Source organism: Antechinus flavipes, chromosome 2 (genome assembly GCF_016432865.1).
Source record: "Antechinus flavipes isolate AdamAnt ecotype Samford, QLD, Australia chromosome 2, AdamAnt_v2, whole genome shotgun sequence".
Lineage (NCBI taxonomy): Eukaryota > Metazoa > Chordata > Mammalia > Dasyuromorphia > Dasyuridae > Antechinus > Antechinus flavipes.
The window spans coordinates 449,358,336-449,384,398 of NC_067399.1; the positions used below are offsets into that span (position 1 = coordinate 449,358,336).

At 36.2% G+C, this 26,063-nt stretch overlaps 2 protein-coding genes across 7 annotated transcripts in view; one reads left to right on the forward strand and one right to left on the reverse strand.

Annotated features, from left to right (window-relative positions):
- TTI1 (TELO2 interacting protein 1) overlaps positions 1–342 on the reverse strand; it is a 30,391-nt gene extending 30,049 nt beyond the window's left edge. The window contains 1 exon segment of the mRNA XM_051979349.1: positions 3–342. Coding sequence (XP_051835309.1) covers positions 3–327 — 325 coding nt within the window. The 5' untranslated portion in view covers positions 328–342.
- A 15,487-nt stretch (positions 343–15,829) lies between these two features.
- Positions 15,830–26,063, forward strand: part of RPRD1B (regulation of nuclear pre-mRNA domain containing 1B) — a 76,865-nt gene continuing 66,631 nt past the window's right edge. For all 6 annotated transcript variants that reach the window (XR_007950862.1, XM_051979355.1, XM_051979356.1 and 3 more), the window contains exons 1-2: positions 15,830–15,988; positions 19,705–19,834. Coding sequence is in view for 5 of the 6 variants with exons in the window: in XM_051979355.1 (XP_051835315.1) it covers positions 15,838–15,988; positions 19,705–19,834 (281 nt within the window). In the remaining variant the exon portion in view is untranslated. The remainder of the gene's footprint in view (positions 15,989–19,704; positions 19,835–26,063) is intronic.

Sequence of the window (26,063 nt, forward strand, 5' to 3'; positions counted from 1 at the left end):
GGAATTGGGAGAAGACAGGCAAAGGCAGAGCTCTGAAAAAAGTTCTTGAAGGAGGTCCTGTTTCTTTATACATGTTGTAGAAAGGACAAATGTGATGCATTCTACTACACTCTGGACCAAGCTCTCTCTTTTGGTGCCTGGAGTTTTGAGGGTAAATCTCAAGGGAAAGAGGACATATTCTTGAAGGTCTTGAAGAGCAGAATCACTTACAACATGCAGTTTTGACTGAAGGCTTTCCACATTCTCCACTGTCTGTGTCTTTGTGAGCTGAACACAAATTGGACGCAAAATGCCAAATGCTTCCTGAGGAGAATCAAAAACCGCCATTGTTCATAAGTTCTCTTCTTGCGAAAACTTCCTGTAGTCCAAAACAAGGAAATTCTTCTCAGTGAAATAAACTCAAGTCCCTTTGTCTAAAAGGATAAAGGAGGTGTGACTATGAAGTGATGAAATTGTTTTTTAAACAAAATATACCAAAACATAAAGGATTATGGAGTTGCTAGGGATCTCCTCAAAGGCATCTAGTCCAACCCCAACTCAAAGCATGAATATATCTAAAATACTGCTGACAAGGAATGCAGCTGCCACTGAAGACCTCCAGTGATTGGGAACGTTTTAACTCCTGAGCTAGGTGTTCCTTTTATGGACAGGTCTTATAATGAAGAAATTATTCCCTATATTGAGCTGAAAGTTATTTCTCTGTAATGTCTTCTGCTTTCCTGTGGTCAGCCTAACAAATCTTTCATATGAAAGCCCTTCAGATACTTGACCAGAACTATCATGTCTCTCAATTCTACCCTCCCCAACATCCCCCAGAATCAAATAAGGTTCCAACTTAACAAACAACTGCTAAGTACCCACTATATGCAAGATCTTATAAGTTACACTGAAAATATGAAGAAACAACATAATCCTTGTTTACAATCCAAAGTGAGGATTCTAAGAGAGGGAATAAAACATAAATTTTACACATGGAAAAACAAAAATAACTATAAAGAAGACACCAAGACAAAGAGCTATAAGAAACACGAGGAGGTTGAAATCCCTTTTAGGTGGCAGAAATGGGAAAAGAAGGAGCAAGAATCAGGAAAAGTAGTGGATATGTGTCTTAGGAAGGTTATTTTGTTAGTTTTGGGAGGGAAAGATTAGAAATGAAAGACTGACATCAAGGAGAGCAGGCAGAGGTTATTATAATATTGTAGAGAAGGTATAATAAGGGCCCAAATTCAGTTCAATTCAAAAAGCATTAATATCTACTGTGTGTCTGACTCTGTATTGGGCATTAGAGACACAAAGATAAAAACAGTTCCTGACTGCAAGGAATTAAACATCTACACAAAGAAGTCAATAAAAATAATGCAAATTAACTACAAAGTAATTTTTTGAGGGAGAGTATTAGCCAGTGGGAGGATCAGTACAAATATGCTTGATTTGACATTTGAGTTGAGCTTTGAAGGGAACTTGGAATTTTGAGAGGTATCAGAGAAATGTGTTCCAGATATGGGGGACTCTTCTCTCTCCCTTCTATTCCTTATATATATGTAGTTGCCAAATTTTATTTTTGTCTTCACTTACCTTTCAACAGTTTCTCTTCTCCACTCATGTAGGCACACTAGTTCAGGCTTTTTATCATCTCTCACCAAGACTATGTCTATAGCCTCCTACTTTCCCCCTCTCCAATTCATTCTACATACAAATCTGACAAGGGTTCTGAAACTGAGTGACAAGAATGATAATGGTAGAGAAATAAGAACATTAGGGGAAAAGGTGGATTTTAGACATGCTGAGTTTCACATGCCTATGAAATATTCAGAAAGAGATATCTAGCAGTAAGCTAGCAAGTTGAGATTAGTACTGAGAGGTGGATATATAGGTCTGAGAGACCTCTCTGCAAAGCAATGACAACTGAATTGGAACTTGGAAGATCACGGAGAGAGTATAGAGAAAGCAAAAAACAGAGTTCTGGAATATATCCAGGATAGTCTGGGTAGAATATTAAGGATGATCCAAAAAAAAAGACTGGGAAGGAAGGGTTCAACTGGTAAGAGGAGGATCAGGAGAGAGCTGTGTCAAGAAAACCCATGGAGGAAAAAGATTTCAGGAAGAGAGCAATGGTCAACTGTGTCAGTGTAAACAGAAATGGATACTAGAGATGTCTCATACACATGTGCCAATGTTGTTACTACTGCTCAAAACATTTCTGGATTTCCTCTTTTGGAAATACCTTTCATAAACAGAAGAAAAGTAGTCTTTAAAAGTGACTAAAATCATACCTTTTTTTTGACCAAAAATGGAATAATTCAACTGGTCAAAAACAATACATAAGCATTTGGGGGTATAGCACTGTGTTAGGGGTAGAGAATCTACTGTCAAGTAAGAGAACATAGATATAATTCACAATAATACGATGTAATATACAACATCACATGGAAATATATTAGAAAGCTATAAAATCATGTGATGGGATGTAAGGTTCAGGGAGGAAGTTTATCAGATGACTCATGGAAAGCTTTCTGAAAAGGTGATATATGAACTATATTTTAAAGGACAGATAATAATGCAGCAAAGGAAGAAGGAAAGGGAAGAGATTTCAGGTATAGGGGAATTGTACTTTAAACTAGAAGTATCAAAATGTGACCCACAGGGCTGCATGGGCTTACAAAACTACCAGTGGGTCTAAACCAGATTAAAATGTAATTGGGAAATGTTTAACAAAATAAAAATACAAAACAACATAATGTTAATTTGTGGATTTTAAGTCAATGTGCAGCCCCTAAGGATCCATTTCTATTTGCATTTGACACTGTTGCTCTAAAGAAAGGAATGTTCATCTGTTATACACAGATTCAAATTATTTTTGGTTATTGCCATAAGTCAAATCCATTCTTAAAAAAAAAAAAATGGATTTATTTGCCCCATTTTCAAAAGATTCAAAAGATTGTGCTTCAGGCTTGTTATGTTTCACTCTAATCAGAAAGATGTAAACAAAACTAATAGGAAAAATAGGTTTACAGAGCCCCACTTATCACCTGCTAAATACATTTATATTGCTGGTGTATCACTTGTGGTTAGGATTGTTTGGTGATTAGGAGGTTGTAAATTTGGATTCTCTGACTTCCTTACTGATCTGGCTCGAAATATTCACTGAAACTGAGATGATAACTATAAAAGGGTCCTGAGAAAACTATTGTTTTTAAGAATGACTCCTGATGGCTCAAGCAGGAAGTAAATGTTTTGAGTTGGGATTCTGGTCTCAAGAGCAGGAAGAAGGCCAGAAAGTCTCCCAGCTGTGATAAGTTCTTTGAAAGAGTCACAATACTAAGTCTATTCAAAGGAACAAAGCAATTCCTGTCTGAAAACATAAGCTTAAACTAAACCCAGTGCATCATGGTCATAAGCTCTCCAGGAAGCTAACAAGATAGGAAGGACTCTAACTGAGACTACAATGAGCTATCATGATAAGAGAATAACTTTTCTAACTCATTATTATCTTCCCTTTGGCATGGCACAAGATGAGACCCTAGGAAGTGATCTACAACACCCTAAGAGGCATATTTTATAATATGTAGAGCTGCAAAGTAAGTTTCATTGAATGCTGCAACTGAGACATCATGAAATCTGACAGAATTTACAAAGGGCCTTGAATATTTTACCCAGCGGAAATCGAGGCACAGAGAGGCAAAGTGAGATGATCTAGGTTATCCAGTGAATTAATAGCAAAGCAAGAACCTGAACTCAGGATTCTTATCCTTCAGTCCCCTAGGACTAAAGAACGCTGCTTACATCTTAGGGATCTGTTGTGAACTTTTTCTTCACTCAATCTTGTATCAAATATTTTTTCTCCTTAAGAAGTCTGATTTTAGGGATCTATTCTGATTCATATATTAACTTAATTTCCAAATGTCTGTGGCAAAATGTGGAACTTTATTACATATTCTTAACTGTTAAATGTTTCATGTGTAAGTTGCAACTCCTTTGGATCATTTTCTTGTCAATGGGGTTTGTTCATGGAGCTGAGCAGAATTTTTGGACAAATATATAAACTTTGTAAACTGAATTTAAGTTATTTAAAAACTGTTGGAATGGATTTTCTTCCAGTTAATCTGAACTAGTTGGCATTTATTTATGGTGCAAGAGTGTATATCTAGTTCTATGTGCATTCTCTCTCATATACATAGTTAATTAGCTAAGATAGACTTAAAAGGAGGGAGGGGAGTAGCCTTAGGAAACATCAGATCTCCTCTCACCATAAGTTTTCCAATAGAAGATAGGTGATCATTTTTCGGGGATTTCTACTCATAGACAAGTTTGACTACATGACCTCAATCAAAGGTCCCTTCCAGCATGGAGATTCGTTGGGGGTAAGGATGTAAATTTGAATTAATCTGATAAGTGGGAAAGTACAATAGATTTAAAGTCAGGAGAAATGGATTCTAATATTTTATTTGTCACAAAAATCACAGAATTTTTATAGTAGTAAAGCATGCTAGAGATTTAACTAGTCATGTAGCATTCAGCAACTCCCTTACCTTGTCTAGACCTCAGTTTCCTCAAGGCTTGATAAATATTTGTTGAAAGATACTATTTTACATAAATTCCACAAGAAACAATAACATGACTTTAGCTGTAACAAAGTTATTCAAAATATTGTACAGACAATAAGAAAGTACCAAAATATAGTACAGGCTATATGAGATCTCCTTGAAAAAGAAAAAATACACACTGAAAAAATGAGTACATAAAATTATTATATTAAAGAAATGTAATGTAAAAGGTTTTTAAAATATTTCTTTCATTTGAAAAAGATGTCATTATTTTTCATAACTACTGCTTTCATCACCTCTGTCATTTCATTGTTTTTTTCCTGATACTTCTATAGTATCATTACTTACTATCACTAATAGTGTAGTTATAGATCATAGATTGCTCTGGGACTTTAGCCACACTGACTTGATTCTAGGTCACTTATACTTCCATTTGGAATCAATTCAGGGGAATCTTGGCTGAGAGGCTTCATAAGGTTAGATTCCCCAGTTTTTGGACTAGAATCCATGGATATATTTCAGGAGGAAAGGGGTATCTGTGAACTTAGATGGGAAAAAAATTACATCTTTACTTAATTGGTTTCCATTGTAACATTATGTATTTTAATTTTTTTGCCCTTAAAACTTCTTATGTTTCACCAGACTGCCAAAGTGATCTATAACATAAGTTTAGAAAGCCTTGGTCTTAGCCTCTAAATGAACTCCTGACACAAGGCTTAAGTCCCCATCTTTCCTGATTCTGGAGTTCAAAATTCTGTCACAGCCCAAATCTGATTACCTGTTCTACTCTTCTTCCTAATAACACCTCTGTTCATTGATGCAGGTTTTTTGCATCTCCTTCCTTTTCCCTTTTCTACTCCATTTCTACACACACCAGAGCATGAAATTATGTTTTCTTGGGGTTATTTATCATGGCAAAAAGAATGTGCAAATGAAAAAATAATACACCAGGACAAGATAATTAATTAGAAGGAATCATAAAAAGAAAACTCCCTAGACTCAGTCTAGTAGTTAACTTCTAAACTATTCTGCTGAGCTGCAAGTCCCAAGACTAACTTGACTTAATTACATCCCTTCTGAGATAAAGTATCTAGTTCCTCTTAACCTTACATTATATTAGAAATATACAACAGTTACAAAGAAAATGGCATTTCCCTTTTCAGAGCATATCCAGGGCAAATTCAGTATTTATTTCAAAGATCCATTGGATTTCTCCTGAGGAATCTCCCAGTAAGTCTGAGTATATTGGAAAAAGTACTCATCTTGGATCAAGACCTATGCTTCAACACTTAGAATCATAGATTTAGAGCTCAAAGGGACCTTAGAAAACACCAAGTTTAAAGCTCTTGTCTTAAAGATGAGATAACTGGAAATTAGGAATGGGAGAATAAAGGTAGGGACTCGCTTCAGTCCTCCTCCATACTCCTCAAAAGAGCTTTGAATCATTATTTTAAAAAGATTCTAAAATGGCAGAACCCACAAAAAGATGAGTGAGACAGGTTTCCAGCCTGAGTCAGCTTAGAGGTCAGCAGAAAAGATGTGTTACACTAGGCTGAGAGAAAGGAATGCAGCATAATGTAGAACATTCTAGCACAAATCCGGCCCCTCCCAAATTAAGAGCAGGTCTCCAGACGACTGAATCAGTGGCAGAGAGGGGGTTTATAAATCACTCAGCCCAGAGATAGTAAGGGGATTAGGCAATGGGTTAGCAAGAGATTTACAGGGTCCCTTAGCCAGAACCAGGGGCAGGGACCTTTTGTACTGCCTATACTTTAAAAGTTAGAATTTCAAGCGGAAGTTAATGGCTTTATTAGATGTCAAGAAACAATCAAACAAAATCAAAAGAATGAAAGAATAGTAGAAAATGTGAAATATCTCACTAGAAGAACTGACCTGGAAAACAGATCCCAGAGAGATAATTTAAGAGTTACTGGACTACCTCAAAATCATGATTAAAAAAAAAAAAAAAAAAAGCGTAGATATCATCTTTCAAACAAATCAAGGAAAACTGTCCTGATGTTCTAGAGCCAGATAGTAAAATATGAATCAAAAGAATCCATTGATCACCTCCTGAAAGAGATGCCAAATGAAAATTTCCAGGAATATTATAGCTAAATTTCAGACTTCCCAGATCAAGGAATAAATAATCACAAGCAGCCAAAAAGAATTCAAATTATCATGGAAACAAAATCAGGACAACATTTAATGAAAAAAAGGACTTTCAAATACAAAATACAAAAGAAGCATAAAAAGATAAACTGGAGGGGGGAGGGGGACTAGATGGCGCAGTGTATAGAGTGCCAGCCCTGAAGTCAGGAAGACTCGAGTTCAAATCTGGACTCAGACACTTTAACACTTCCTAGCTGTGTGACCTTGAGCAAGTCATTTAACCCCAATTGTCTCAGCAAAAAAAAAAAAAAAAAAAAAAAGTAGGGAAAAAATAGGAAAGAGAAGCCATAAGGGATTCAATAAGGTTAAACTTTATATTTCCACAAGGAAAAATGATATTTATAACTTCTATAAACTTTCTCATTATTAGGGCAGTTAGAAGGAGTACACATAAAGAAGTATGAGTTGAATGGGATGGTATTATCTACAAAAAATAAAAGTAAAGCATGGGAAAGAAGAATGCACTTGGGAAGAGGGAAAGGAAGTATGGGATAAATTACTTGGCATAAAAGAAGCCTGAAAGAGATTTTATAGGGGAGGGGAAAATGGGGGAAGGAGGCAGAGGACATAAACTATCATCAAAATTGGCTCAAAGAGAAATTAATATACACACTCATTTAGGTGCAGAAATTTATCTTATCACACAGGAAAATAGGAAAGGGATAAAAGAAGGGGGGTGAGGAGAGAAAGAGCTGATGGGCAGAAGGGAAGTGTTGGAAAGGAAAAAGTCAGAAGCAAAATTTTGAGAATGAAAAGAGTAAAGGAAGGGAGGGAGAGAGAGTAAGATAAACAAAGGGGATATAAGATGGAAAGGAATAAATAGTCGGTAATCATTACTTTGAAAAAAAATTTTATAGTGAATTTCTCTGATAAAGATTTCATTTTTTCAAAAACAGAAAACTGAGTCAAATTATAGAAGTAAGAACCATTCCTCAATTAGTAAAAAGTCAAGGGATATGAACAGGCAGTTTTCAGAAAAGTAATCAAAGCTATCTATAATCATATGAAAAACATCTTCTAAATTCCTACTGATAAGAGAAATGCAAATAAAAACAACTCTGAGGTATTACCTCACACTTGTCAGACTGGCTAATATGATGGAAAAGGAAAATGAAAAATGTTGAAGGTATGGAAAATTAAAACACTAGTATACTATATTGGTGAAATTGCATACTAATTCAATCATTTTAGAGAGCAACTTGAAAATATGCCCAAAGGATTATAAAACTATGTACACCCTTTGACCAAGCAATACCACTACTAGGTTTGTATCCCAAAGAAATAAAAAAATCAAAAGAGAAAAGATGTACAAAAATATTTGTAGCAACTCTTTTAGTGATGTCAAAGAATTAGAAATTGAGGGGGATTTCCATTAATTGAGGAACAACTGAACAAATTGTATATAATTGAGATGGAAATACTATTGTGCATTTAAGAAATAATGAGTAGGATATTCTCAGAAAAATAGATTTACATGAACTGATACAAAATGAGCGGAACCAGGAGAACACTGAACTGGTAGAGTCTGAATGTAGATTAAAAATACATTCTCTTTATTTTTCTTGGGGGATTTTTGGTCTTCTCCCCCCCCCCCCCAATGACTTACAAGGAAATGTGTTTTGCATGCTTATACATGTATAAGATATGCCAAATTGCTTACCTTCTCAATGAGGAGGAGGAGAGGAAGAGAGAATTTGGAGTTCAAAATTTGAAAAAGTATGTTAAAATTGTTTTTATATATAATTGGGAAAAAATAAAATATTAAACAAGATTTTAAAAAGATGCAAGGACTAAGACACAGAAAGGTAAAATAAATTGCTCAGGGTCTCATGGTTTGTAAATGTCTAGGGTATGATTTGATCCCAAGTCTTCCTGAATCTAAGGCCTGGTGCCTTATCCATTACACCATGTTACCTCCTATAAGCTCTGTACTCCTGGACAAATCTGCTGTTTCGCAAACTCAGTGCCCAACTCCCACCTTGGTGAATTTGTGCTGAGTCATCCCTCATGTCTGAAAGTCCCTTTTTCTGAATTTTCCTCAATGTATTTGAACTTCTTCCAAGACTCAACTCAGAATGGTCGCCACCTCTTGTTACTGCTCTTTAATTTTCTTAATTTTATATATATAATTTTCTTAATATTATACTTATTTATGTATATGTTGGGTATTCCATTGCAAAGGAATGTAAGTTCCTTCAGGGCAGAGGCTTTACCTTCCGGACCTAACCCCAGTACCTATTATTGAACTGCCAAAGTATTATTATCATTATTATTAGAATTACTAGTCCTATTCATTTGTAAACTTAAGGGCAGATAACTCCCTACTTTGGTCATTCCACCACTGGATATAAGGCCTTTCTTATATTAAGTGTTCTATCCAGAGATCTCAGTATTTACCTCACCATCTTCCTCTTGATCCTACATTCCTGTCTTCATTACTGAGGACTTTAATATACACTAATGATATAAGACACCCTAAGCTCCCAATTTATTTATTTTTTTAGCTTCTATTACCTAAAAACTTTGCTCAGAAATCCAGGCCTCATAATTTCTATCCTTTATCTCTCCCTCTGCTTCACTCCTTTTAACCTATTCTTTTAAAAGGTTTTTTTTTTTTTATTATTATTATTATGAAACTTGAGAATAACACCTCCCTCCCCCACAAATATCTCCTTATACAAAAAGCAGAAAAGAGGACTCCATATAAAGTTATGACTCTCCACTATGTAATTTTTGAGAGATACATTTTAAATTCTTCATGGTAGTCTCCATACTGCTCTGCTTTTCTATGTCTATTTTTAGACTTCTTTCTGCTCTCTTCTGTTACATGTTTAGATTTTAAATGATACATTGATTTTTTTCCCCCTTCCATTTCTCTGTATCTCTAGCTACTCCTCCCCCTTTCCAACTTATTTTTTATCCACAATATGATTGTTAAGCACTCCACAACTCTTTTACACAGCCAGTCAATTACACCTACTCTGCTCTCACTTTTCTTTGCTTATAATTTTGCCTGGCACATAGTAAGTACTTAATAAATGCTTGTTGACTGTCTTGACCAACCCCTGGAATTTGTTCTTTTGTCTCTGTAATCTTATTCTGTGCCAAGGTCTCCCTAGGGATCAAAAACTTTTCACCAGACCTTGGCATTCACTCTCCTTTCTTACTGTCAAGTTCCTAGAAGTAACTATTACCAATTGCCTCTATTTTCTTATTTCCTGATACCTAACCACTTGAATTGGACTTCAGACAACCATTTAAATAAAATTTTTTCCTCAAAGTTACCAATGATCTCAAGTATTAAATGCAATATTCTTTTGTCAATGTCTATCCTCCTTTTGTAGCTTCTGATGCTTTAGAATATCTGTGGTGATCAGCTAGTTGGTCAAAATGTAGGTGATTCTTGTTCTTCTTTAAAATAAGTAGAATAGTTCTCTCTGGGGGAGAGGGTAGGTTTCTCGAAGGAGGTTTTTTTGGAGGCAATCTTAGTTGCAGTTGAAAGTAATAATCAACCAAAACGCAGCCAGGTGATAAAAGTTCAGATCTTTTATTGTCTCTAATATAGCCCGGTTAGCTTAGAGCCCTCTGAATGTCTCCAAATCCAAAGGTTCTGTCCTTCAGCCTCTGCCTCTGCTTTTTTCAGCCTCCAGCCAGCTCCACTCGTCATTGTAATTCTGGTGAAATCTCGACTTGTAGCTTCTTCCTCTGAAAACTCTTCTTCTGCCACCAGCCAGCCAAGTGGGAAAATATTCTCTCTTGCCTCGGAGAGAGGGTTTCTGGCATAATTCAGCTGAAATCCGTCCAAGAGCCTCTGTCTGTTTCTTTTATACGAGAATGAGGAATTGTGGGATACAAGAGAGAGGAATTATGGGTTCTTCCCAGAGTGCTCTCTGGCCCTAAGAGTTTCAAGGGAGGTGTGAATTCACAAAGTTACAAAGTTTATTTTGTGAATCTAGCATACTTGTGAACTCAGATGAGTAAAGGTGTAAACACAAGCATTGTACTAATTAGTTCTACTTAGTACCTTGTTTCAGGTTCTGGCCCAAAACATCTTCTTCTAAGATCAGATCAATAATCTATCAACTCTAATGAGTTAGCAGTTTGTAAAGATTCCAACAATATCCTCTTCTTCTGAATATGTTCTTCTCTTGACTCCCAGGGACACTGCCTTTTTCCAGCTTCTCCTCCTGTCCTACTACTTTTCAGTATTCTTCATCTTTCTATCTATCTTTCATAGATAGCCCCCATATCTATACAGCCAGTCCTAATCTTCCTCCTGGATTTCAATACTCCATAGCTAACTGGATATCGCTAACTTAATGTCTCTTTTTAAATGCAACGTGTGCACAAAACACGTTTGCATGAGTTTGAGAACTCATTATCTTTGCCCGTTAAACTTTTTTCTCCTCCAAATATCCCAATTTCTACTGAGGGCATTTCCATTTAGTTTTTGAAGTCATCCTCTTTCACCTTCTATATCCATTCAGTTATAAAGTTTTATTGAATATATCTTCAAAATAACTCTTTCTTCCATCCCATTCTCTTTTCCTAATTACATGACTTCTACCTTAGCTTAGGCCTTCATTACAGGTGGCTTAGACTACTATATAATGGTTTCCCTGCTTCCAGTATCCTCTCACTTCAATTCATCTTTTACATAGTTATCAACACAATCTTATAAAGTAGTTAGATTAAAAATCACCTAGCTATCCTGATCTCAGAATAAAGTACAAATTCCTCAGTCTGGATCCAAAGTACCCTTTGAGGCTTATTCATGGTACTGTCATGCAAATGAACTGAACTGGACATTCTCATTTTTGCCTCAGTATTCTGGCATAAGATGTTCATCACTGAATGCTCCATCTCCCTATGTCTGCCTCAGAGTTTATTCCAGGGCTATTACCTACTTGAGGCTTTCTCTGATGCAGGCATGGTCTTTTTCTTGTTCTCTCCTCAAATTTCCTTATATTTACACTTGCATATGTTATATAATTCCATTCCCCAATCTTTGAGGTTAACTACCTTTTCTATATGTATCTTTTAATTCTCTTTACCTTGTGCATAATAGACACTTAGTGAATTTTTGTTGATGTCAGCCAATCAACAAGCATTTGTTAAGAGTTCCCCATGTTCAAAGAACTGGAGCTACAAAGAAAAGGGGGTGGAAGCTGTTTAAATGGAAGGTAATCCCAAAGAGAATGCACTAATAGTATGGAGCAGAGAAAGAAAATGGGGACCTGGTAGGCAGAACAGGCTGAAAGAGGGTAGAGCTGGGGCTTGAAGAAAGGGTTTGAGTCTGGAAATGGTAAGAAAAAATGAAATGAAAAGGCAAGGAATCTGAAGATGCTGTGTCCTGAGAAGAATATCAATAAGGCCAGTGTCTGCTATCAGTGTACTGAAGAGGAGTAAAGAGTAACAAGAATGGAAAGACAAGAAGGAGCCAAATTGTCAAGGAAAAATTTGGAGCAGAAAGACTGACAGGAAGATCAATCAGAAGGCTACTGCAATAATCCTGGCATGAGGTGATGAGGGTCTTCTCTAAGGTATTAACTGTGTGAATGGAAGGAAGGGGGCATAGAAGAGAGATGTTGTAAAAAACAGAAATAATGAGACTCGGAAATAACCAATATATTTCCACACATGTGGGTATATAGCAAATATTGGATATGAATGTGAGAAAGGAGTTGAGGATGGCATTGAGGCTATAATTCTAAGTTACTAGGAGGACAGTGGTACTCCTGAGAATGAAAGGGAAATTGGAAAAAAGATTAGGGTTTGGGGAAATAATGAGCTTTGCTTTACACAAAATGAGTTTGGGATACCTATATAGTACATCCAGTTCAAAATGTTGAAGTAGGAGTTAATGATGCAAGATGAGTTCAGAAGAGAAATCTGGACTTAATTATCATCTACATAGAAAAGATAATTGAACTAATGAAAGCTGAAGAGATCACCAAATAAGACAAAAAATTGAGAGAAGAGGTATGACCTACATGAACAATCAATAAAGTAGGTTGAAAAGGCAAGTAGGAAGATGAAAAGAGAAAAATGAAAAGAGAAAGTATCCAAGAGAAAAGGGTGATCAGCAGTGTCAAAAGTTGCAGAGAGGTTAAGAAGGATGAGAATTGAGAAAAGACCATAAAATTTGGCCATTAAGATCATCACTGATCTTGGACAGACTTAAATTGAGCAAAAACACATTCATGGATGAAATTATGTACAAGAAACAAGGCCATGTAAAATGTAAACATTGATATATGCTTACTGAACTGGAATGACTCACAAAAGTCCTTAGGATAAAGATATCACTAATTTGATAAGCACCTTCTCAGTGCTTGGGAGGAGCACAAGTGTTATCTCTTTCACGTATATAACAAAAAAAGTGTTATATATTTAACTATATTTAAAAGGAAAAAAGGTATTGAGAAATAGATGTTAAGTTTGATCTAAAAACTAAAGCACAGTGGTGGGATGATAGAATTAGAAGAAGATTCATATCATTCTAAGTCAGAGCCACAGGAGAAAGCTTCATAGAAAAGATAAGATTTGAGATAGACCCCAAAGTCCAGATAGTTAGAAAGGAGGGGAATTATATATTCAAAGATCCCAGGATTTAGGGCTAGAAAAGAATAAGAAATCATCCAAATCCAACTTCTTAATTTTACAGATGACAAAAAAAGAACAAAGACATTAAATGAATAGGTTAATATAAATGGCAGAACACCTGGGTGACCTGGTGGCTACAGTGCAGGTTCTGGAATCAAGAAGACTCCTCTCCCTGAGTTCAAATCCAGCTTCTGACACTGCTTAGCTGGGTGACCCTGAGCAAGTCACTGAAAACTGTTCCCCTTACTTTCCTCATCTGTAAAATGATCTAGAGAAGGAAATAGCAAACCATTCCAGGATTTTTGCCAACAAGATCCTAAATGGGTTCCCAATGAGTAGGGCACAACTGAAAAAAGGCTAACCAAACAATATAAATGGCAAAGATGGGATTCAAAATTTTAATTCTCTGACATTTAATACTGGTGAAATTTTTTTCACTATATAACTGTTAAAACAAAGACTCTTTTCTAGACCTGTGTTGGTGCTGAGGGAATGTTACCATAGGAACAAAGGTGCAGAAATGGAAATGACAATTATCTATGTGGGGAAAGCTGAAGAGGTTAGTACTGAGTGGGGTAGGATGGGATGCAGACAAGTGAGCTATCTAGGAAAGAAGGCTGTATTTAGCCTAAAACAGACTCCTTATTTTATTAGCTGTATGATACTGTGGGTAAATCAATTACCCTTTCTGGGCCTTAGTCTCCCTATCTGTAAATTGAGGGAAATAATACCTTTACTACCTTCCTCACAGGGCTGTTTGTGAAAAATAGGGCTGCTGTGAATAAAGGATTTTGTAAACTATGAATTGTCAAATAATTGCCTGTTATGATCACAATGAAAGGGATATTATTAGAAGATAATTTGGGGTGGCAGAAAAGGTACACAACTAAGGATAATACATTTCAACTATGGCATTTTGGATAGCTTGGGGGCACAGTGATTAATAATTCTAAACTTCGAGTAATTTCAGACACTTACTTGTGATGAGAAAATCACTTAATCTCAATCTTTCCTTCTGCTTCTAGTTCCCTCACCTGAAAATGGATTGATAACAGCACCTACCTCCCAGGGATGTGTTGAGGATCAAATGAGATATTTGTAAAATGCTTTTCAATCCTGTTTGCAAAACTATTATTACTAAAATTTACCATCTGAAGAGAAACACATAGTATTATTAACTTCTCATTTTAAACTTTTTACTTGTAAATTGTAGTTCTTCTTATGTGTAAACTCCTTGAGGGCAAGAAGCTTTGATCTTCTGCTTCCTTTTGTATCCTCAGTATTTAGTACCTAGCATTAGTAGGCTTAACAAGTATTTACGGGTGGGTCTTTTTCACCCTTAGCTACTTAAACAGAAAAGTAGTTCCGGGGCAGGGAAGCCAAAACTGTGGCTAGGTAGATCTAATCAATTAATTAATCAGATTCGCACTCAATAGGGAGAAATAATCCAATCAAGACCACCACGACTCCAGGGAGGTGTGCCATGACATGCAAATGAACTGGATTTAGGTGACAGAGGGCTGTGCAGTCGCTTCCCCTGCCGGAGCCTTCTGGGTTCAGTGGCCAGATAAGGATCAGAATGACTGGAGATGGCCCGGGATGCGGCAGGGAATTTGGCCTTTTTAAGCTAAGGTCTCTAACTGATCTCAGTGAAGGCAAACAAATTAAAGGTTCCAAACAAGGTTCCTTCCCTCAGGCTTGTCGGTGATGAAGGAAGTGGCCAAATTCACGGTCCCTTGCATGAGTAAAGCGAGGGTCTAAGACTAGCGCTGGGACTCTACATTGGGAGCACTCTGGAATCTAGGGCAGAATAACCGCTTCCATGCTAGGCTTCCCCCCCACACAGCCTCTAATTTCTTTCCCCCCCAGTTCGCAACACCTTTAATTTTCCTTTGGGGAGAAAGTCCTTCTTTCCGCTCGGCACACTCTAGCTTACCTGGTACTTTTAGCCTCATTCGCCCTCCTTCCCGGAAGTGACGTTTAGGACGGCGCGCCGAAGCACGAGAAAGGTCCCGGGACGTGAGGGTGAGGTGGAGGGGGGAAGGGACCACCTTAGATTCAGTGAGCTCGCGCGCCTGGAGAGCGATACCCGCCCCTTCCGGTAACTCCGTAGGAGGCCCCAGCCTAACCCTTTCCCACCCCCTTCTTTTCTACCTCCTCTTTTAGGCTGCTTTCTAAGAGGATATGGGAAAGTCTACCCAAGGTAGAGTTTAGCGGCCCTCTGCCTGCCACCGCCCTGCTTCCCTCCTGTTTCCGCGCCGGCCCTTGCCCTTTACCCTCCCTCTCGGCGGGGTTAGAGGTCAGGTGGCCATCTTGTGGCGGCGGCGGAGGCGGCTGTTACCGAGGAGACTCGGCCGCCCCTTAGGCCTCAGCCCCTCAGGCTCTTGGCTTGACCCAAATAGTCAGTCTAGCCCGTCCATCTCAGACTAGATCTGGCCCCGGGCCTCGTGTCCATCGGCTGCCGCCTCCCTCTGCTCCTCGCCCGGAAGCCCGCTAGTCCTCCCTCCCTCCCACCACCATGTCCTCCTTCTCGGAGTCCGCTCTGGAGAAGAAACTCTCGGAGCTGAGTAACTCCCAGCAGAGCGTCCAGACGTTGTCGCTGTGGCTGATCCACCATCGCAAGCACGCGGGCCCCATCGTCTCCGTGTGGCATCGCGAGCTCCGCAAAGGTGAGTATCCTGCCGGGGCTCTCCGGCCCTCGCGTCCCGTTTGTCGGTCTAATTCCCCAATGCCCTGTCCTCTCTGTGTGCTTCTGTCCCGCCCCTTTAAGCGCCTGTTATATGTCAAGCACTGAGCTAACCCCACTCTCCAGGAAACCCCCAACACTCCGCCCAGTTCCCCAGTTCTCCATACATCACTCTCCATGTGAATTTCTCCTATCCTCTATCTCCTCTACTTCTGTCGGAGCTGGAAGCAGGCATTATTAAACGCCTACTGACCGTGCCACGGGTTGGTGGGGGCAGCCTTTCAGCGACCGCCCCTCCCCTCCCAGTGTCTGTCCAGTACCCCATTCCTCCATACGCCCTTCTCCATGGGCATCTATCTGGCCCCCCCTAACTTCCCCCACAAGGTCTGACTTGTCAGCCGAACATTTATTAAGCCACAGGTCCTAGAGTTGGGGGTTTCAAGAATGGCAAAAGATACTCCAATACTTCTGATCCTCAACCCCACACATTCTCCACTCTCTCCTTTGGACAACCAATAAGCATTTATCCACGAATGCCCTTCCACATCTGCCTGTCCAACTCCCCAACCCTCCATGCTTCCCTTTCTATGTGTCAGCCCCAGGTCTCCACCACCTGCCTGCCCTCCATGCCTACACGCTGCCTTTGTACAATAGCTCCTCGCTACTCTGTGGACCCCTCCTCGTCTGACCAGTCCCCAGACCTCCAAGTAACCTGCCCATCTTCTGCGACCTTTCTGACTAACTCCCCACTCTCCATGCACACCCCTAGGTCTTTTTAACTTCCAATCCATCTCCACTGAATGTCACTCCAACTCTCCACCATTGCCGCTGTCATTCACCACTTCACACACTTCAACCTTTCCACGGCATTTTCCCCCACAACTTCTTTCATGTTTTTTTTTTTTTTTTTGTTTTGTTTTGTTTTGTTTTTTTGCTTTCAAGTGTCTTCCCTCCATTTTGCCCCTTATACTTTTTTTTTTTCCTTTGGGCAGACCTGAAATGCTTCTTTTGGGAGGGAGAAACCTCCTGATTTATCTGCCCCTTTACTCCTACCTTTTTGAATATCTAGTATCTTTTTATTAGGTTGATGAAGGACCCTGCAGGCATATGTTCATATTGAGGTACTCCTGGAAATAGCTAAAATTAGATATTTAGTGCCAGAGATTTTTTTTTTTTGGTTATAATTGTTGTCATATCAGTCATAATTTTAAAACTGCTACTGCAGGTAAAGTATTGTGCCTTTCTCAAAGCTTAAACCATCAGTAGGGGTTCTGTGATAGATTTTGATGCTACTTCTCTGTTCTTTCCCACCCTTTTATCATTTAGAAGTGTATATTTCAGAGGTCTCCAAATTTAATATTGTTTCCTTATAAAGTGCCTCTTTAAGGCCTTAAAATTACATGACCACAATTATTGCTTTTTCATTCCCAGAAATATTTCTGTTTACCTAGTGCATACTCCTATTTTTCTCTTGCAATCTTATTTTTTTCTTTAGTTTATGGAGTCATTTCTCTATTGTAGTTTGTTTAAAATGCTTTTGAAACAACATCTTTAAAAAGTATTGCCTATAAAGTGGATAATTTTAAGGCTGGTCTTAGAACCTCAAAAGTAAGTCTCCAGTTTTTTGTCTCTGTCCAACAACCAGATGGACTGATTGGGAGAGTATGGTAGAAGAGTAAAGAGAGAGGAAGGGAAAGGAAAGACAGACTAAATGATCTGGGCTTTAAAAAAATTTACTGTTCCAATAATTCCCAAGGTCTGTATTATCCTCTGACATGACTTTTCTTTATACACATGACTCCTTGTTAGGGATATAGAATATTGCTTGAGGAAGGAAAGAATTTTTCATCCTAAGCATATCATAATAGTTTGGCTGGAAGGATGGTGAAAATAAATAATTGTTATTGTAGGCAGTGCAATTATTTGATTTCATGTCTTTAGGCCTTTTATATAACTAAAAATTTCAAGTGCTGGAAAAATTTCAATTCATAGAGTCATAGTTAGAACTTGAAGAGAACTCCGTGTTCACTTGTTCTTAACACTCTAATTTTGCAAAGAATGTCAGAGTGATTATGGATGCATGGTTTGTCCAGGATTGCAAAGGCAGGAAGTTAGCAAAGCTGAGATTTGAATCTAGATCTACTCCAAAAAAAAGCAGAAACAATTACTGCTTTGCCATGGCGCTGTTCTACAGTATCTTGCTATTTGAATTCTGAATTTTGGAAGAAAAGGCATGTGAAATATGTAAACCTTTATTTAAAGAGAATTGGCTATCTCATTTTTGAATTCATTGTTGATTAATATCAATACAGATTGGTATTTATGGATTTATTCCAGTTTCCCAAAACAGTTTTACTAAAAGAAATACCTTCTCTCATGTTCACAACGTTGTCACAATAATGGGAGTAATTATTGAATCCATTTTTGTGTGATTATTATGTAATTATTAAAATGTTAAAAGTACCTTTAAATTATTAAATTTCTTATATGTTGATCTGACTTGTTAACAAGATGGTTATTGGAACTGAGATCAAATATGAGCATTTGGGGAAAATGTTTAAACTATTGTGTTTTTTTTTAATCCAAATTTAAGATTTAGTTATTCTCAATAGTTATATTTGAAAATATATCTTATAATTGTTGAGTGTTGCATGCTATGTGCCAATCAAAAGGAAAGAAAAATGGAGCAAAGACTAGTTTGTAAATTTGTAAAGGTTGAAATATAATACATTAGAGTTCAAATATTTTGGCATTGAAGAAAACTTAGTGTGCTCAGGTGTCTGGATTACACTTTTATTTATTCCTTAAAACAAACAGAGAAACAACTTTCACCAAAAACTGTAGTGATGCAACTTTATGGTTGAGAATTTATATGTAAGGAATCCAGGAAATTCAGTAATGTTCCCCAAAGCAACTGTAACTCAAGTCATACTGCATGAAGTTTTTATGGTTTAATATATGATACTATATAGAATAAATAGGAAATACTGCATCTACTACATATTTTTAAAAAAAAGAATTATGGGTTTTGTGGGAGCCACAATTTTTATTTTCCTGGCTTCATATGTGTAAATTTTAAGTAATAGTACAGTAACATAGCGTTAATATTTTTTTTGCATTTGAAATAAAGAGTGCATCTTTTAGAGGTTTCTCTTTTGGATTACAGAATCAATTGCTTTGCACTGGTATCTAAAAAATGTTTAGAAAAAAAAATTAACTGTGACTTCATGGATAACAACAAGGGATTTTGAAACAAGAATGGGCTCTGATTTAGTTTCTTTCTTCCGGACATATAGTAATTAACAACAAAAGTTAGAAATGTTTATCCTTGCATTATATTCATGTATTCAAAGGTTTTATTTTGTTGTATGCTATCAGGTTTTTGAATTCTCAACTTTTTAGGCCTTTTCTTAAGATAGTATTTTTAAACTTTGTGCATTTGATATAGATACTAATTTATTTCATGAAGAAATTAAGACAGTTATTTCCTTTTTATGCTTATTTTAGGCCAGCCTTGGTATCTTAAGTGCATTTGCTGCTATATTCGGTGAAGTTTGTTAAATACACAGTCCTTGACCTCTAATAAAGATATTTTTGTATTCTGTTATATAGTAAGTAGACTTTGACAAGAAACTGATCATGAAATGAGAAATACTATAGTTAGAATGTAAGTTAAAGTATTTTCTTTTCTTCTTTCAGCAAAATCAAATAGAAAGCTTACGTTTTTATACTTAGCAAATGATGTCATCCAAAACAGTAAGAGGAAGGGGCCTGAATTCACTAGGGAATTTGAATCTGTCCTCGTGGATGCTTTTTCCCATGTTGCCAGGTATGTTATTTTGCTTTTTTCTTCTATAATTCTTTTCTTACATTGTATGAAACCATTTACTACTTGAAAATTAAGTGTTTTTCTCAGGATAGTTGTAGCTGTAGAGGCCATGGTCTTCCCTCAAGCTAATTCTTTAAGACTGTCCCAATTATGTAAATATTTTGGCACATTAATGAAAATTCAATTCATAACATAAGAGATACTATTACTAAGGATACTCTTTCCCCCAATTATGCAACAACTTAATAATTTTCTCAGTCATATTTTACTTGAGTTTTATTGAGCTGTCTTTAACTTGTGAACTACAATATGCTAAATAACATTTAGTTTAAATTTCCAGAAAGATAAGAACCCAAAGTGATAGTCCTTTGACTAAGTTTTTGGTGTTGCTGCCCTAATAAAAAGAAATAAATTGTATCTCCATTTTTGTATACTTGCTCTGTTTCCAGGAAACAAAGTTTAGTATTTGTTTTTCTTTCTACTAAACATAGTACTTGTTTCAATATCAGCAAAACAATGATTACTAATTTGCAAAATTAATATTGGTTTAGTTTTGTCTTGCTAAGTTTTTCCTGTTTGTTTTTGCTGAAAAGCCACTGTACCATGTTCCATGTAGTGATACAAGTGACCTTCTGAATGATTTTACATGTGATTAAAAAAAAAAAAAGATGTCACAAGAAATTTGACAAACATTTATTAACTTCTATATCAGGCAATTTGTCAAGTATAGAGTTACAAAGAAAGGAAAAATAATTCTTGCCCTTTAGGATACTTATGTTCTAAAGGGGAACAATGTATAAAAATTGGCTTTGTATAAGATACATATAGAATAGATGGAAGATAAGCTTACAGAGAGAAAATTCCAGCAGTTTCTGGAGAGAATGAGACAGACCTCCTGCAGTTAGTGGTTTTTGAACTATGTTTTGAAGATAGCCTTGGAGTCTTAGGAGGCAGATTTGAGGGAGAACATTCTAGGTATGAAATTAGAGATGAGTATCATGTAGGAACAGCAAGTAGGCTGATATCTCTGGGCCTTTGTGTACACAGAAGATAGCAAAATGAAAAGATTGGGAAAAAGGTAGAAAGACTGTGAAGAGCTTTAAATGGTCAACAAAGGACTTTGTTTGAATCTGGTAAAAAATACCACAGGATATTTTGGATTTAAAAATAATTTGATTGAACTTAATAAATACTAGTATGTAGTTGTGAAATATACCTGAAAAAAAAGAGGAGTCAGGAAAGTTGGGACTGAATGAAGAAAATTTTCCTAATGAGAAATTGACCTCTGTCAAGAATTTTGAAGCATACTTTCATATCTAAGATTTTAGAAGGAAAACCATTGCTTGTATCAGTATTTTCTCATGGCTTAGAACATGTTTAGGAAACATAAACATACATCTTTTAGTTAAGCACTCAGCTATAGATTTTTTTCATAAAGAGAAATGGGAGAAAGCAGAATCTGGCCTTTCTTTAGTGAAACATTGCTTGACATTAACAAAACCAAACCAAACCAGAAAACACCTCCAAAATCCTCTTTCCTCTGCCAGAAGAATAGAATCAGAAAAAGGAAATGAGATAGAATTAAAAAAAAAAAAAAGAAAGAAATAGAAAAATATTTGAGTATATTATAAAATAACTTATTTTTCTTTCTTTTCCATAAGAAAGCTAAATTCAGAATTGATGACACTAAAAAAAGAAAAAGGCTGTTAATTAGCTTTTATATGATTAAAAACTGGATCTTTCTAGTTTCTTCTTAAACACATTGCTGTATAATACTTGGAATGGTATAGGAGGTCTTAAAATAAGGAATATTGCTTTAGAAGTTGAATGTGCCCCATCTTCAAACTTATATGATATATTTTAGAAGGTAGAGGCAATTCCCTAGAGCATTTGCCTATATGAAGTGATCAGAGTGACCACAATTGGAAAATAATTACTTTTTTTAGAGAGAAATATTGGAAATGAAATTTTATCTATTTAACTCTTATGATTGAAAATTTCATTAAAAAATATAAACATTTAGTACCTACTATGCTAGATATTGAGGATACAAAAGGCAAAAACTAACCAGCCTTAAATTCTAAAAGGGGCAAAATATAACACATAGCACTAAAAATGGGCAAGGAAAGGGACCTGGAACATATCACAAAATAATTTTTCATCAGTCATCAGAAAGCCATGGGTACTGCATTAAAGTTGTCCAAAAGCTTTGTGAAGAAGTGAATCCTATCAGTATTATTTCCTCTTTCTAAATTTTTTTAAAAGCTGCCTTCATATTCAGTGCTGTTATCTATTTCCCTATTCAGTTGTCTTTTCAGTACTAATAAAAATTTGAAGACAATGCCTTCTTTTGTAACTTAATAATTGATTTGGACATGCTTATAGTCTAGTTTATATTGTGATTAAAAATGTCACCTTGTAACTTCAATTGTATGGGTAGCTATACCTATTTTCTTTTTATAGTTTTACAGTGATGACTTTATGCAGAACAGTTGATTATTTAATTAAATTGATATACTACATTTGATTATCATCAAAAAAAAACAAAAAAAAACCCAAAAACACCCAGCAATGACAGTCATCTCAAATCAGAATAATTAGTGATCTATAAAGTGGAATTGTTTAAAATTGTTAAGTTCCTATATCTGAAAGAGTAGAAGATGTGTTATTTTGCATTTAGTTTTTATTTTTGTTAGCATTTATCATTATTTAGTTTCCTTATCTGTAAAGTAAGACATTTAACTGAATAATCTCTAAGTACCCTTCTAGTTTTACCATATAAATAATTATTGAATATTCAAGGTTCTGGGAATACAAAGAGGCATACAGAATGGTCCCTGTATTCATATAGTTGCAAGGATTGGGAGGTGGAGAGTGTGAAGGAGAAGATGGAGAACAAACCATATATGTAAAAAGATAAATAGAATGATACAATGTCAGAGGTGGAAGAACATTTAGTCCCTTTCCCTCATTTTACAGATGAGGAAACTGAGACCCAGATGGGAAGTGGCTTATCCGAGTTTACAAAGATAGGACTTCATCCCAGGTATTCTTTAAGATTCAGTTCAAGTGCTGCTTCCTGTAAGAGACTTTTTTGATTCCCTCAAATTTTTAGCATCTCCTCTAGCCCCCAATCACTGTATTTTTTGTGTACCTTTTGTATTATCTGTGAGCCTATTGTTTTCTCCTTGTAGAATTCAGACTCATTGGATGAGAGGCTGTCTCACTTTTTTATTATCAGTGTATACTTAACTACTAGCTCACAATAAGCATTATATTGGTTGTCATTTAAAATGTAGTATTTTTGCTCTGTACTCCTTCCCCACTTATACACAAAAAAGAATAATACTGGGTAGTAGATACTAAGTGGTCTAGATGATGATAAATACTTTTGGAGATCAGAGGACATAAAACTGGACTGATGTTTATGAAAGTCTTTGGTTCCTTGTCCTCAGTTTTCAAGAGCAGCAATTTATTTTAATATTTTTTTTCACAGTCACTTTTCAACATAGTATTTATGTTAGAATGCTTTGTAAGGGATTTTAACGATCAGTGTTGAAACCACAACTGAAATAGTTACAAAATCATAATGTTATTAGGTGAATATCTTTATTTTGTTCTATATGAGAACAGCTATCATTTAAAAAACCCAGCATATTCTTAATTGTTTTGATTTATTAAAACAACAAACTTAAAGAGGGAAGGAAGGAAACAAGCATTTATATAACACCTATTATGTGCCAGGTACTATGCTATAGGTGCTTTTCCAGATATCTCATTTGATCTTCACAACAGCCTCATGAGGTAAGTGTTGTTAATAGTCTCATTTTTATAATTGAAGGAACTGAGGCAGACAGATTATGTGATTTGCCCAGGATATATAGCTACTAAGTGTCGTGAGTTCAGAATTGAATTCAGACCTTGATTCCATGTCCAGCATCCTATCTACTTCACTACTAGCTGCTTAATTAGGATTACATCTAGGAAGTTATCAGTTGATGTAGAAAGTAATGCTTGAGCTAAATCTTGAAGGAAGAGAGATTCTTATGAGACATAAGTGAAGAGGGAGCATATTCCAAGCATGGAAGATGGCTAGTATAAAGATATAAAAATCTGAGATGGAATGTTAGATATGAAGAACAGAGAGGTCAGTTTGGCTGGATCCTAGAGGTGGAAGGAGAGTAAGATTGAAAAGATAGGTTGGGGCTAAGTTAAAAAGAGATTTAAAAGCCAAACTTTATTTATATTTGTATCCCATAGGCAAGAGGAAAGCATTGGGGTTTATTGATAAGGGAAGTAATATGATTAGACCTGAGTCTAATCTCTATCTATAAGAATGGATTGGAGTGAGAAAAGGTTTATGGCGAGGAGAACAATTAGGAGACTGTTGCAATAATATCAGTGTTGATGAGAACTTGAACCAAAGTGGTAATGGATTGATTGGAGTAAAGGGGTTAGATTTGAGAATAGTTTTGAAGGTAATAATAGCAAGATTTGGCAACTTAATAAATATATACGATCAGTCAGTGCTTTCTTTATGTTAAGTGTTGTGTTAAGTGCTAAGGATACAAAGGAAGACAAAAGACTAGATGAATGGTGATGATTGTGGTACTTTTGGTAGAAATAGAAAATTGTGGAAGAAGGAAAAGTTTGGTGTAAAAATGAGTTCAATTTTGGGTGCTCTAGAGTTTGGCTTTAGGATTTCATTGACAGGATTGAAGCTCAATGGGAAGATTGGAGATCTATATATAGAACTGAGGTATCTTCATAGAAGTGATAATTAAACCTTGGAAACTGACATGGTTACCTATATCTAAAAGTATAGATAAAAGTAGAAGGCTCAGAAGGGAATTTTTGGGACATCCACTTTCAGGGTAACTGGGTAATAAAAAAAGATAGGAGAGAAAAAGATTCTAGAGAGGGTATATGAATTGAAAACATTTGAAAGAATATCAGGAGAGGTAATGAGTGTCAAAATCAGCAGAAAGGTCAAGAAGAATGAGGATTGAAAAAAGCAGGAAATAGAGACTATTTTGATTAGTGTATAGAATAGAGTAATATGAAATAAATTTGGAAATATAGGATAGAGCCAATTATCTAGAACCTTAAATGTCCTACATAGGAATTTGTATTTAATTTAAGATGCATCAGGGAGTCCCTGAAAAATTTTGAACCTGAGAAGGAATATGATCAGACACAAGGAGGAAAATCAGGAGAAAGGGAGAAGAATATCTAAGAGGCAGGTCTAGAAGAGTATCTACAGAGGCTGATGAGGATGAAGACTGAGAATAGTCTTTAGCAATTAAGTAATCATTTGTAACCCTAGAGAGAGCAACCCCAGTCTAATGATGGGATCAGAAGCCAGCCACAAGGAATTGAAGAGTGGAAAAATTGGAGGCAAAATGTAAAGATTCCAAAAAGTTTGGTTGTGAAAAAAGATATGTTGAATGATAATTTGAGGGGATGATAGTGTTATGTGAAGGGTTTGTTGTTGTTTTTAAGGCTAAAGGAGTTATTTAGATATTCACTCTTGTAAAGAGCTAGTTAAGAAGAGACTTCAGATAAAATACAAGCACTAAGTGCCTGATAATATTATTTAGATACAAAATAAAAGCAAAAACATCCCAGCTGTCACAGAACTTTTATTCTTCTGGGAGACATAAACATGTACAGCTATTGATATTTACAAAATAGTCATTTGCAGTGTAATTTGGGAAAGACAGAAAACATCAAGCAGCTTTGATGGGAGTCAAGAAAGGCCTCTTTGAAATTTATGAGCAAACTAATCTCGGAAAAGTCTGGAAAAACTTACATGAACTGATGCTAAGTGAAATGAGCAGAATCAAGAGAGTATTATACACTTTATTGTATATCTATTGTGATGTACCTGACTTTTCATCAATGAGGTGATTTTAAATAATTCCAATAGATTTGTGATGGAAAGTGTCATCCACATCCCAGAACTATGGATCAAAGTATAATATTTTCACCTTTGTTGTTGTTTGTTTTTCTTTCTCATTTTTTCCACTTTTGATCTGATTTTTCTTGTGCAGCATGACAAGTATGGAAACATGTATAGAAGAGTTGTACATGTTTAATTTCTATTGGATTGTTTGATGACTTGAGGAAAGAAAAGGGGTAGGGGAAAGGAGGAAGCAAAATTTGGAACACAAGGTTTTGCAAAGGTGAATGTTGAAAACTATCATTGAATATCTTTGGAAAAAATAAA